The 15,192-nt window shown below is 36.5% G+C and overlaps 1 protein-coding gene across 1 annotated transcript; it reads left to right on the top strand.

Annotated features, from left to right (window-relative positions):
- The first annotated feature begins 336 nt into the window (after positions 1-336).
- LOC127807674 (RING-H2 finger protein ATL58-like) lies at positions 337-8,412 on the top strand. Its single transcript, XM_052345707.1, has 3 exons — positions 337-802; positions 916-998; positions 7,929-8,412. The coding sequence occupies exons 1-3, from the start codon at positions 587-589 to the stop codon at positions 8,203-8,205; spliced, it is 576 nt and encodes a 191-aa protein (XP_052201667.1). The 5' UTR covers positions 337-586; the 3' UTR covers positions 8,206-8,412.
- The last annotated feature ends 6,780 nt before the right edge of the window (positions 8,413-15,192 follow it).

Below are 15,192 nucleotides of genomic sequence, written 5' to 3'. Positions count from 1 at the left end.
AGTTTTTTCAGATATATTTATCTCTTTTTCTTCAAGACAAATATATCTTGGTCCTTATAAATAAATATAAAAAAGTGACGTTTGTATTTTTTAGTGCATTTTAAAAAATTTAACAAATAATTTGATAAAAATCTTAATCTAAAAAATATTTTAATATAATTTTATTTTATTCATTTATCGTTTGGTAAGTAAAAACGAAATCTAGAGTGGCCCAAAACTCCACCGAAGGACACATGATAGAATAACCAAAAAAATCATCATACGATAGAAAAACAAAAGGAGATATAATAAAGATGGGAGATGGGTGGTGTAATTTGCCTCCATTTTTTGCTGTGTTTTCCGTTTTCTTCTTTTGGCAAGTTCCCTCCTCATTGAAGCGCCGCGCCCAGTTAAACTTCGCTTTCTCACCTCTCTCTTTCTCCCCATCTCCTAAGCAATTATCCAATCAGGGAATCTCTGCAAATTTCCATTAAACTAATCTTAATTTACTGTTTCCACTGATGGATGACTCTTCCTGGAAAGTAAAACTGGGTTTGTCGGGTTCTCTCCGTATGGAAACCTTTGGGGGCTTAACCAGCTGCTTGTGATGTCTCGTAGCTATACAGATTCAGACCAAGCTGCTCGAAATGGAGGGGATTCAGCCGAGTTGAAGCTTTACCAAGCCTTCATTTTCTCTGTACCAGTACTCTTGACATTCATCCTCCTCCTGTTGTTCTACTTGTTCTATCTTCGCCTCCACAGGTTCGATTGGTCGTCGCTGCGGATGCGAGCTTCATTGCACGGCGGCGATGGCATCTCCAGAGTAAGATCCCTGTCTTTGTTGCTTTCTTCCACAGTGTTCTAATTTTCTGTTTTTGATTTTGGCCAATTTGGTCGGATTTGTTGAATTCTTTGTTGTTGATTGCAACTTGACAGTGTGAGTTGGGGCTGAAGAAAGAGCACAGAGAGTTGCTGCCCATTATTGTGTTCAGGGAGAGCTTCTCCGTCAAAGATACACAGTGAGGATCGATGCTTTCTTTCCTTGGGCTTGCTAAAATTGCTTCGATTAATTTTGTTCTCTTGCGTTTTCTTAACCCTAATTGCAGCTCTATATCTCAACTCTCTCTCTCTCTCTCTCTCTCTAATTGAGTGATTGATTGTTCTAATAGAGCTTAATTGTGGAGTATAAGATAGGAAAGTGTGTCGGGCCAGTATTGAGTAGTTTTTGCGTGTTCAAGGTGTTCCTCAAATTTACGGTTGGTCTTGCGCTCGGATAGAAGAGGAGGGTTGCAACTCGTCGGGTCAAACATCATGAAATTTTAGACCTTGGCAGTCTAGAATTTGTCTAGCTGACCTCACCTAGTGGGATTGAAGTTTGTGATTGTGGTTGTTGTCGATTGTTGTTACGCCTGGTAAAATAAATCTAGAGAGTCGATGGGCGAAAAATAAGCTATGGGATTGAAGTTTGTGATTGTGGTTGTTGTCGATTGTTGTTACGCCTGGCAAAATAAATCTAGAGAGTGGATGGGCGAAAAATAAGCTATGGGATTGAAGTTTGTGATTGTGGTTATTGTCGATTGTTGTTACGCCTGGCAAAATAAATCTAGAGAGTGGATGGGCAAAAAATAAGCTAAGGGATTGGAGGAAGTAGGTTGCTCCACGTGGCCACCCAAGCGGCCACCTCGGGCCCCCGGGTGGTGGTCACAGTGGGGTGGCTGCCACCCTACACTCCCGAGTGGGGGTCACTCAGGGGTGGCGCGGCCAGGTGGGGGGCCTGCATGCATGGCTGCAGCCTGCCACGGAGACGTGGCCGCACCGCACCCTGAGTGAGGGTCACTCAGGGGTGCCACGTGTGCCTCTGCCCACGCCTGTGAGCCCACTCACTGCGCGCCCACACTCCTATGAGATCTTATCAAAACTACCTCTAAGTAGGGGTATGCATTCAGTTTAATCGAACTGAACCGGCTAATTTTTAGCGAACCGAACCGAACCGAAATTAATCAAAAACCGAATTAACCGAGATTGACACTGAACTAATAGAACAAAAAACACACCCAAAACTGAGCTTATATATAAAACAAAGCAAACTTGTACATGTATTGAACAAAAAACATTTAAAACATGGTACACAGCTATTTCAAAACAATAAACTTAGCAACCAAAGATCATCCAACGCATTCTGTATTTATTTCCTCAAAGTCTTTTATAGGGGAAAAACAAATATAATCAACTAAGTTGGTCTTCTGACAACATAGTGCTTAAAACTGAATTTTCTAATGACACTCATTGGAAAATGGTTTTCTCAAAAATCTTAAAACATTCCAATACCTACGGTTCACCAATAACATTCTTGTGAACCTTCTTGTTTCAACTAACTTCGACTTAACTAAAATTGTCTATTGTCTCCATGGCTATCCCTTCAATAGACTGTTCAAGAGATTTAAATCAAGCTAACATCCAGCTATGCCCATGAAACACCTCTGACAGGTTTTATCTCTTGAACCTTAACCAAGAGTTTACTTAATGAGGAATTTAGCACTGGATACGAAAATTGCAGACTACCAAGAAGTTCGAGTTAATTCACGAAATTTCACTAAAAAAACACCATGTGGCAAAGATTGACAGCCAATACATTAAATATATCATCACAACCATACATTGAGCAATGAACCATTTTCCTTCCAATTTAATGTACACAAATAATAACATAGCAAACAACAAAATAGAAGGCTCGTGGTGCTTGCCTCTCGTTAATCTTGCTCCTCCTGCGCTATTCAGTCTCCGAATGTTTCGAGTGAAGCGCATTCACCTTCTGATCTACACAGAGAAGGTTGAAGACACAGAATTAGCCGAGAGCAACGAACGGCGGAGGCGATGAAGGAAAGGAACCAAGGGCGACGGACGGCGACAACGTCGATGGTCGGGATTTGAAAGGGGGTTATGGTTTCGCTCTCTCTCCTTTTGAACCTTCGGAAGTCTCTCGAAAGGGGGTTAGGGTTTCGAATCGAATGGCAAATGGCAATGAGGCGCGAGGGTTGGGGAGGGTGGGTTCTTTCTAAACACAAAACGACGTCGTCCATACTTCGGTCGGTTCGGTTTTTCGGGTAATCGGCTGAACCAAACTGAACCGAACCCCAGCCAACCCACTAACCTAACCGCTAACCGATAAGCTACAAAACCGAACCGACCGACTGATTCAAACCGAAAAAATGCACACCCCTACCTCTAAGTTACTCGCTGAAAACATCGGACCACCTGAGACCTGTTGGCCTCTTCCATCGCTATAAATAAGGGAGTCCTCCCTCCATTTGGGTATGCCAACTCTCTCACTCACATTTCCTTCTTGCATTCAAGCATTTCATATTTCTGAGAGACTAACTTAGGCATCGGAAGGTCTGCGCGGGGATCCTCACCCGTGCCCCTAACCAATTTTCTTTCCAGACAAGTCATCCATCGCTCGAAGGGGTCATCAATCGCTATCATTCCACTTCAAGAGAGTCATCCATTGATGTCATTCCACCTTGGGAGAGTCATCCATCACTCTAGAGACTCACCCATCATCCAGATAACCCACCCTTGTGCCATCCTTAGACGGTCTCTCATACCTAAATTCATTGTTGTAGTTAAGCAACAACAACTGTAGTTGTGGGAACATACAAGGATTTTATAGATGATAAAAGTCAAAGACCTAGATGGCAAATTTCTTTTCAAAGTCAATGTGATCAAAGTCATAGTGGATTTGAATGTTGGTATTGCCCAATAAGTTTTGCTGATGAAGATGAGCATTGGTCTACTTGTGAAATATAAAATTTTTGGCTCACAGTTGAATATAATTACTAGAATTATATTGTTAAATTACAGACCAAGATCCTCAATCTCAAGCACCCACAATAATCTAGTAGAGATTTGTAGAAATTATTTGTGTATTTTCTACAGAAGGTTTGACCTATTTGTAGAGCTTAAATCCTAGTCTACATGTGGCTACTTGATGACTTACTTGCTCTGCCATCTGATTTATTTTTCGATATGGATGTCAAGGGCCATAAGCTTATGTTGAGTGGTTCGATACTCTCCTGGCATTGCTTTACAATTCATACAATATACAAGTGATCCTTTTTCCTTATAAGAAAGTAGTTTATTTGGATAGTTGATAAGCCATTTATGGGACAAATGGTTTATCCCTCTTTTCAAACATGGTATTAGTTATGATGAGATTATATGTGGTGACAAAATCCAATAGCTTTTTTCTCATTTTCTTTCTCCATGAAGAAAGAAAATTTTGTAGGAACATCCATTTGGTGAATTTGTAGCTTGTAAATCGCCATGATTGTGATTAATAATCTGCCTACTGTTATTTTAGTAACTGGGGGCAATGTATCCACAGAATTAACCTTATGTTTTCGTTTGGAGCCTTTTCCAAGTTCCAACAAGTCTTGCCTTGCATTTAGTTGATGTTCTATCCAATCTAAGTTTCTTTGTTAGAATCCCTTTGCTGTCTACAGTTTATGTATCAGTGGTACTCAACTAATTTCCTAGTTTTGTTAAAAATTAGTTAATCCATGCCCCCAGAAAAACAACACTAGGTGATGCTAGAGGTTTTTGCAAAGTATGCAGTGTAATAGTTAGGCTCCCCCCCCCCCCCCTCTCTTTGTTTATAGTTCTTTTGCTTCTTCTAGTATTCTAATAATCATAAAAAGTGGTATGCACGGCAACTTCTAATATAAGGCTAGCAATTATAGTCATCAGTCTGTATTTTCTACTTCTTAATGAACTAAGTTATTTGTCAATCATGTCATAAATGGAGATTTTGTTGCGATTTTAGCTGTGACGATATAGTACACACTAAGAAAGTAAAAGGAAGAAAAGAACTTCCCTCTTTTGTCTCTTGAGATGGGATCACTTGAAGCTGATGTGGTCACCGATCAAAACTCGGCCCAGGGCTAACTCGACCATGCCGGATCAATATTTTAATACTTCTTAAGTTTTAGAATTTTATTTGATTTAGGATTCTACTTCATGTTTCTACTTGATTTAGGATTCTATTTCATGTTTGATTAGGATTTATTTCTATTAGGATTTTAGTTGGATTTTATTTACAAATATTAGATGGATTTGGATTAGCCAAATACTATAAATATGCCTAGGATCTAGAGTTTGTAATTAAGTTTTTCTCAATTAAATTTCAGCAACCTATTTCGGTTTTCTTAACTAAACAGTCATGTTTTTGCGTCTTCTTGAAAGCCAAGTTTCGGCAATTGAAGTTTGCTCTTTCAAGGTTTATTTTGGTGTGTTTTTTCACACACGCGCTACACGCTGCGTCAGGTGGTATCAGAGCGGTTTATCAACCAATCAGATGGCCAATCTTGAAGGTAACGGCAGTAACCAGCCTCATGACGGTGATCGAGGGCTGCCCGCAGTTTGGAGAGCAATTGAAGAACAACAGGAAATAACTTGTACAATGCAGCAAAAGTTGGAGCAAATCCACAACTAATTGGGCGTTTTACAACGAGTTAAAGATAATCGGAACCGGACTAATGGCGTGAATCAAGCTGGCTACATTAAACCGGGAAGATCAACCATTAATCTTGTCCTCGTTAATCCTAGAAGACCAATGATGGATGATAGTGACGATGAAGATGATCTTAGTCATATGATAGCCAACCCTAGTGGTAATGGGGTTAGGAGGAATGCGCAGCAGTACAACCATTGGAGAAACAATTAGTATAAACTAAGGAATGGCTTTTCGATGAGTTTGGAGCTTGATCTTGAACATCATGTTGTCCCAGCAACCTCAACGTTTGCAAATTCAGATCTGATTTATGCTGGTAACATGACAAACACTCCAAGGTTGTTGACTCATACTAGGGTTTTTTTCAATCCCGAGGGCTCAGGCATTGGTTCGCAATTCAAGGATGAAGGTGTTTCTTTTGATCGATTTGCGACTTTAAAGGAGATGAAGGCCATGGTAACAGATCCTTCTACAGTTTATTCAGGCTTTGGCATGGTTGAATTGAAGGCAATAGGACCATATTCACCTTTGCGATTGCAAAAGTAAGATAGTCACATGGGTCTCTTTGTGGATAGGGGTGTTGGATCTCCCAGACTAGTTAACTCGAGTAGTGCAACTGCTTTCGGTATTAATCAGAAATTAGATTCCGAAACTAAGAATGTTGAAGCAGTTGCTGCTATAACTAATCAAGTGCTTAAACCAAAGGAAGATTCAAGTATCAATATTTTATGTGATGGAGAGACTACTGGTAGTCATGGAATAAGCCTTTATTCGAAACAAATGCAAAAGAATGCTTCTCTAGGCAAGAAAAATCTACAGACGAATTCGAACGCTGTTGAGGAGTCAAAATTAAGAAAGTTGATGAAAGGAGAAGGACCTGTGATAAAATCTATTAGATTAGAGAAGCATTCAAGATGAAATGTTCAACGTCCATAATCTAACAGTAATAATACAATGGATGCAGAGGACACCATATATGGCAATGGTTGGAGCCATGCCAATGAAGACAAGGCTAAGAGGGGGAGGAATGTCTTTGCTCATGTTCCTTTAGTAGAAAAGTTCAAGCGGTTCAAGAAAATGCCAAACAAATGTTACACAAATAAGAAGTATAAGGCAACAATTGACAAGTATAGTAAGGACAAGATATTTGAGGTTGGAGATGAAGTCATAATATTCTTGAAAAAGGAACAGATTCCAGTAGGAAAATAAAACAAGCTCAAGCCAAAGAAATATGATCCTTACAAGATTCCAAAAAAGATCAATGATAATGCTTATGTTGTGGATTTGTCTAATCATATGGGTATTTTTAAATATTCAATGTGATTAATCTCTCTTTGTACTTGTCGAACATGGATTTGTCCTATCCGGATCAAAATTCGAGGTCGAATTTTTTCACAAGTGGAGGTGAATGATGTGGTCACCAATCAAGAGCCGACCCAAGGCTGACCTGATCACGTCGAATCAATATTTTAATACTTCTTAAGTTTTAGAATTTTACTTGTTTTAGAATTCTACTTCATGTTTTTACTTTATTTAGGATTCTATTTCATGTTTGATTAGGATTTATTTCTATTAGGATTCTAGTTGGATTTTGTTTACAAATATTAAATGGATTTGGATTAGTCAAATACTATAAATATGGCTAGGATCTAAAGTTTGTAATTAAGTTTTTCTCAATCAAATTTTAGCAAACTATTTGGGTTTTCTTAGCAAAATAGTCTTGTTTTTGCGTCTTCTTGAAAGCCAAGTTTTGGCCATTGAAGTTTGTTCTTTCAAGGTTTATTTTGGTGTGTTTTTTCGCACACACGCTATACGCTGCGTCAGAAGCAAAAATGTTTTATAAGATCTCCAATATTATTGATCTGTATGTAGTTGTTGGCTCCATTGAATATCCTTAAAATTGTTGAAGAGTGCTAATAGCTAAGAATAATCAAATTTGAGATCAAAGCATGTAAGTTCTCCTTTATTGCCTTCCGCTTGACACACTAATGAGCCCCTATCTTCCTAACTACTAAGTTATCATAAAATATGATTCTGTTAAAGGGGAAGAAGTTGCAAAGTATCTGGAAAGAAATACTTTTGGTATAGCAATAATTATATGTAAGATTGTATTCATTAGGAGGAAAGTGAAGAAGACCATAAAGGTAGCAATAGTTCAAAAAAGATAATGAATGTTGTAATGTACAAGCAAAGTTTAATTTAATGAACCAAGTTAATCATAGTTTCTAGGTCTATTCTGTTGATGAGCTCATCAGTTGAGTATTACCAGCGTGTGTGTGGAAGCTTGTACTACAACAACATTAACATTCACAAGCCTTAATCTTACTAGGTTAGGCCAGCTACATGAATTCTGAACCTCCGATCATTTATATCCATGGCCATATCCTCTGTGTAAACTTTTTTGGTTTGATCTAATGAGACAACATCCGTTCTAATGCAGGTGCCCTGTATGCCTTGCAGACTACCTAGCCGAGGATAGACTGCAACAGATACCTGCTTGTGGGCATACCTTTCACATGGTCTGCATCGACCTCTGGCTTTCGACTCACACCACCTGTCCACTCTGCCGACAGTCCCTTATTGCGCCTCCCACAGCTTCAATTGAACCATCAGAGACCCCAGAAACTTGGCATCAGCCTCGGGAAGAAGCTTCTGCCAGCCAAGAATCATCAGACTCTAGCGTTGGAAATGTAGGAATCCTTCCAACAGGCAGTTGAGGCGAGGGCAGGGGCTGTCAGTTTGTGGATAGAGAGAGAGATTATGAATTGTTAGTTAACTTCGAATGTATGGGTGTAGAGGAACTCATTTGTTGATTTGTGGTTGAATTGAATGCCAGAGTTGCTTACGAGTTAGTCTTGACCTGAGGGTTGAAAACTCAAGCATGTTAGCTGTATGCACATTTGAATGCACAGGGAATTTGGACTTGGTTGTCATCTCTTTGGATGCTAATCACTCGCATATAACATAGAAATTTTCACGTGCCCTTGAGGTATGTAAAATGTCCTAAAGACTTAAATATTTGGATTTGCAAAATATTTGTCCTAAAGACTTAAACCAATTAAGAGACTTACAAAATTTGTGAACTTCTAACACTGATTCCTTCTTTCTTTTTTTTATTTATTTATTATGCTGTCAATAAGAATCTGAAACTATACAAGACAAAATGAATAATTACTATCAAACCCTGCCCAAATACTAACTGTATCTGCTTGTGGAATAAAAATCTTCAGAATTTTGAGAACACTTTCTTAATCAAAGAGTCTATCTAGCAAACATTTTAACTTTCATGAATGCTTCCATACATTTCAGCTTTTGAAACCATTCTAGACCACACCCCATTTCCTATTATAAAGAGAAATAGTGATAAGAGTCATGAGCAAAATAGAAAACTAAACAGGACTAATACCCCGCCATATCCAATTAACTTATTGATGGGAAATCCCGGCTGTTCCAAGGTCCAGATGACTAATCTCCTCTCTATTCTAAGTGCTTGCCTTATCTTTCTTTTAAGGTATCAAATGATATTGTTCTCACAAATTGCTCTCCTAGGAATGTAACCTATTTGAAATGGAGATTCCCAACAGAGGCTAGCTTCACTTTATTTGCCAATAATTTTGGTACACCTCGTATGCCATGTTGCATAGACTAGGGCCATAATCAGCTATTCGGCTGATTTTGGCCCCAAATTGTGAAATGTGGTTCATCTTTTTAAAGCATCTTTATTAACAAAGAAGCTTTCTTAATCATTAAATAGAGAGAGGTGTTTAGCATGTCCCATAAAGCTTTATAAAAGATTAGGAACCTTTCATCTGGTCCTCCTGCTGCTTCTAGTGGAGCCATTTCTGCAACCACTAATTTTATCTCTTCATTCACAGGCATTCTGCACGGGAACAAACTTTAATGGTAGGGCTAAACAACTCTGAAAAGTACTGAGGCCTATCAGAACTTCCATAAAAACTTCTTCTGCTCATTATGGTATGGGTATGAAGGAATCTGGTTCTTGCATAGCATTAAGGATCCTTGACTTCTGCTTCCACATTAGCTCCTTTTTAGCCAACTATTCTTTCTATTATAGATGCAGTTATTCCTCCTCTCTTTTTTCTTCTTTTATTAATTATTATCCATAAAACCCATCATCATTATTCTTTGAATATGTACGGGGTATTCACAATAGACCATCAATTATATGTACCATGCAAGCACCCAAAATTCATGTGGCCTTGCCTCATGAGAAGTTTGAACCTCCATCACAATATATATATATTATAATCTTTTATCATCAAGACAACTGTTCTTATGAGATATTTATACTTAATTCTACTAACCTTAAAACATACCTTCCTTTCAGAGTTATCTTTGTCTATTTCCTCCACGTTCTCCCTGCCTCTCCCATCACAATTTCCTGAGTTATCTTTTTTAATTCCACTTCTTCAGCTCTATTTGGACCGATTCCAACTGCCATGAACCACTTTTCCAGCTAACTAAACTCGGACTGGTCTAGCTTCTTACTGATTAGTTATTGCCACCTCAGGTAACTGCTTTTGCTGATTCAGTTCAGCTGCTTCTGCTTGAACTAACCAACTACTGCTAATTGTTTTGCTAACAAACTTTCTCACCTGCAGCTCAGCAATTGACTTTGGTGCCATCCTGCCCCCTCAAATGTCAGAAACCCGCATCAATAGTTAATTAGAAATTTTGGGTACATCATCTCATCTTATAAACTCATAAATCACATTCGACTCATACTTTTAAATAAGGACTTTTAATGTTTCAAATTATTTCAAAGTCAACCCAAAGTAACTGTTGGCTGAGAAAGTGATTCAAACTAACTTTAATCAGATTGAGATATGAAATTTCTGGCTAACCATGACATTAAAAGTGTGTTTGATTGTATTATTTAGAATTTAATTCTAGGTAATATTGCATAGAAAACAAAAACCACCCCACCCCTTAGAAAATGAATTCCATGGAAAGAAACTTTAAATGTTTGTACCATACATATTTTTTCATAGAAAAATTAAGAATGTTTGATTGTTTTCCATAGAAAATGTGTAATAATTACATATTTTTTATGGTAAATGTGTGCAATCAAACACACTCTAAAGGTGTGTTTGATTGCATTACCTAGAATTAAATTTTAGATAATATTGCCTAGAAAATAAAAACCATCTCACCCCCTTGAAAAATAAATTCCATGAAAATAAAATTTAAATAGTTATACCATACCTATTTTTTCATGAAAAAATTAAGAGTGTTTAATTGTTTTTCATAAAAAATATGTAATAATTACATATTTTCTATAAAAAATATGTGCAATCAAACATACTCTAAGTGTTAATTAAAAAAAAGAAGAATTTGCCACACCCAATCGCACATTAATAGTTTGTTGGAAAAATCTTCCGTATGCTAGTTGGTTTTATGAATCCATCAATCATCTTTGACAAACATTTTGAATTAGACCGTGGCTCCCTGAAAATTCATAGAATTACCTGAACTGCTGTTACTGAAGTGATATTCTTCACCTGAAGCTGCTTTCATCTTGACCTTTGGATTTGAGGATAATGCGACATTACCCATCCAATTTGCAGAAGAAATCTCTGAGTCTTTCATGTCAAAATCTGATTCCAAATCCTCTAATTCTCCTCCCTTTCGAGCTTAAAACCTGCTTTTAAAGTTAATCTTCGACTCAACATTTCTCATCAATCTATTTAACTTCTCCAATCGGTGGTTATTTTGCGCGCATTCTCCATTGCGCTTCTACTCACAACATTGAACATTTGCTGATTCTGCGAAATATAATGTAAAAAACACACCGACTTTCCTTTAATCCCCCAAGACTCCATGATGATCGAGTTGTACTCTGCCCAATGCCTTGATCTAAATTGTAACGCGTGATGCAGCAGCTGTACGCACAATTTCATCCTCCGTCAAAGAAGCAGTAATCAAAGAGGAGAGAATAAACCTAGAGGTTTGATTCGAATATCCAGTTTTGTTTTATCATCAACAAAATGTTGCATCATAATCGTTGCTGCTTTGTCGAATCTTCTTCAATCTCTCTTCCCACGCAATTGGCGATGAGTCAGTGCCGGAATGGTCGGTTTTGGGAAGGCAGATGGCAACAAAATGGCAGCCGCAAGCCGAAGCTGATAACTGGCTTAGCGTATAATGGCAGCAACCCTAAAATTCTCGCACTTTTTTCAAATTGAAAGAAGAAGAGGAAGAAAAGGTGGCGTAGATTGAACTGGTACGCCTTTTAGGTTCAGCTATCAGAGGACTCATTCGCTCATTATTTCCATGGCCGCCACGTGGCACTAGCGATTGCGAATTGTGGAAAGTGTCGGTCCAAGTTTCAAGGGTAGCCTTCTCATTTTATAAATTTAACATACTCTCATTAAATTTTTAAAATATATCTATTTAATCACTAAATTTTAAATTATTACTAACTTTATTTAACGACAACCATCCATCATCAATTACATCATCGTTTGATCTTGCAAATGAAAAATATTCACATAACTAACAAAATCTAAAAAATTTAACAAACATTCACTGAAGGTTAAAAATATAACTATTTACTAAATTTTGGATTTTTACTACTTATACATTAAACTTTACTCAATGTTAACCATCCATCACCCGTTACATCACTATTTGATCTTACAAACGAAAAATGTTCACGTGCCTAACGGAATTCAAAGTGACCTAATCAAACTCCCTGCCTTGCCACTTGGTGCCTCATTGCCTTGCTTCGCCTCTCGCCACCACCTCTCCGCCTCATCTCTCATGTGCTGACTGATGCTATTGGAACAAGAGAATGGGAGAAAGAGAGAGAGAAAGAAATATGGTGCTGCTGAGTTAGCCGAAAATAAGAATTTAATTGGGCCACTTCAGGTTCTGTTAGCTACGTGACTATTTTCTGTTTGTAAGATCAAACGGTTATGTAACATGTGATGGATTGTTGACTTTAAACAAAATTTAGTGAGCTGGTAGTAACAATCCAAAGTTTAGTGAGTAAATAGTTACATTCTAAATTTTAGTGAGTATTTATAAAAAAAATTCAATTCTATTAGTCATGTGGGCATTTTTCGTTTGCAAGATCAAATGGTAATGTAACAAGTGATAAATGATTGACGTTAAGCAAAGTTTAGTGAACAAATAATAACAATTTAAAGTTCAATAAATAAGTAGTTACATTTTAAAAATTTAATAAGTGTGTGTTAAATTTACCCTTATTTTAAATTCCTGACCATTTGTTCATCTACCTACGGATGGGGAGGTTATCCCAAACCATATAATCAGTTGAAGTTGTCGGTTCGATTCAGTTCAATTTTTAAATTTGAATGTTTCGGTTATTTTATTTTGATTCAATTTCTAAATTAAAAAATTAAAATAAACAATCTGATTGAAATATCAAAAATGATATTTTTTTCAATTTTTCTCAATTTTTTTCTATTTTTTTTATTTAAGCATCTATTTAGTTAGTTCAGATCAATTTTTAAAAGAAATTCAGTTTATACGATTTGAGCAATTTCAAACCAACTAGATACCGACCACTATCACAAACAATCTCGCTCTATCATTTGAGTCCTTAGCATTTATCAATTATTTTAGTTAAATAGAGAGATTATCTCAAATAATATTATTGCTATTAAAGCTTAGTAGGGGTGTTATTTTACTAATGTGTTACATTTTATGTTACATCAATAAGAATTGTATAGCATATCAATATCAATAAGAATTATATAGCATATTAATACACCAATATCATCAAGAATGTCACATAGTCTTTAAATCTCATTACATGGGAATTTGATATAATTTTTAGGTATCATTTGAAGATTCTTTGAAGAAAAAAAAAAACTTCTTTTATTTCACATTAACAGTATTATATAAAGTGTTTCACTAAGTGGGTCTTTGTTTAACATCAATTCAATTAAGAAAAGGGAAATTCTATCGTGAACCCAAAAAATTATTCTTTATAACTCACGTCCCATCAAAATTTTTAATAATTTTAAAATACCTATTTTATCCCTCCACAGCCCACAGCCAACCCTTTTCTCCGATCACCTCTCATCGCCGACCATCATCTCGCATCTCTCTTTCCCTCCTACATCATATACACACACACACAGATATATATATATACACAGAGCATGGCCGCGGCTATGCAACTAGCAAGCGCACACACACACCCATATATATATATATATATACACACAGCAACCCAGCACATACACATATATATATACACACTCACACACACAAAAGCATGGTCGCGGCCATGAAAACCTCCGCACCTCGCGGTGCGGAGGTTTTCAGCAACCCTCGCACCTCGCGGTGCAGGAGTTTCAGCAACCCCTGCACCTCGAGGTGTGGGGATTTCACCAATCTGAGCACCTCGCGGTGCGGGAGCCAGCAGTTGGGAAAGCCAGGTTTCCCCGACTACCAGCAGTCGGGAAGACTTTTTATATTTTTATATTAATTAAAATTTTTATTATAATAAAATAAAATTAAAAAAATAATACAAAAAAATAATTTTTAAATTTTTGCATTTTAAGTAATTATAATTTAACTAATTTTAAATTTTAAATCATGGTGTTGAATTTTTAATACTTAAAATAATTTAAAATTAATTAATTTATCTTATTAAATTACTTGAAGATACACATATCTAAAAATTCTATCATAATTTAAAATATATATTTTTTATAATTACATATATTTAAAAAGAATATATTTTAAATGATGATATGATTTTTAAATTTATCTTATTGAATTAGGTAAAGATATATATATTTAAAAAAAATTATTTTAAATGATGATAAGATTTTTAGATATGCGTATTTTTAAGTAATTCAATAAAATAAATTTTAAATTTTTTTAAGTATTAAAAATTCAACACTTAATTACAATGATTTAAAATTTAAAATTAGTTAATTTATAATTACTTAAAATACAGATATTTAGAATTTATTTATTTATTTATGTTATTTTATTTTATTTTATTATAATAAACCAAAATTAATTAAAATAAAACAAATTTAATCAAGCCTTCCCAACAGTCGGGGAAGGCTTAATTCCCCGCACTGCGAGGTGCAGAGATTTTAGAAATCCCCGCACCTCGCAGTGCGGGGATTTCAAAAACTCCTGCACCTCGCGGTGCGAGGATTGCAAAAACCCCCGCACCGCGAGGTGCGGGGGTTTCCATGGCCGCGGCCATGGAACTTGTATTTATATATATATATATATATAAGTATGTGTGAGTGTGTATATATATATTTATATAGGTGTGTGAGTGTATATGTGTGTGTGCTAGGTTGCTGTGTGTATATATATATATATATATATAAGTGTGTGTGAGTGTGTATTTATATATTTAGGTGATGGCTGGGATGAGAGATGATCGGAGGAGAGAGTTTACTGTGGGTTGGGGGAGATAAAAGAGGTATATTAAAATTATTGAAAATTTTGATGGGACGTGAGTTTTGAAGAGTAAATTTTCAGGTTCTGAATAGAATTTCCCTTAAGAAAATGATGTTTTAACCCCTAAGGGTATAGCTGGCAAATGAAGACGTGAAAACGATCTTGCCGAAGTTTTGCTCAATGGACTATCGATCGTGATCCCATGTTCGAGCTCTGGCCACAATGAGGCACATTCCTAATTTACTCTCTTATGGGCTGTGGGGTCAATGTGTAGGAGCGCT

The sequence above is a fragment of the Diospyros lotus genome, chromosome 8, assembly GCF_014633365.1.
Source record: "Diospyros lotus cultivar Yz01 chromosome 8, ASM1463336v1, whole genome shotgun sequence".
Classification (NCBI taxonomy): domain Eukaryota; kingdom Viridiplantae; phylum Streptophyta; class Magnoliopsida; order Ericales; family Ebenaceae; genus Diospyros; species Diospyros lotus.
Note: the sequence above shows the minus strand (reverse complement) of the source record. Positions and strands in the feature narration are given on the sequence as shown.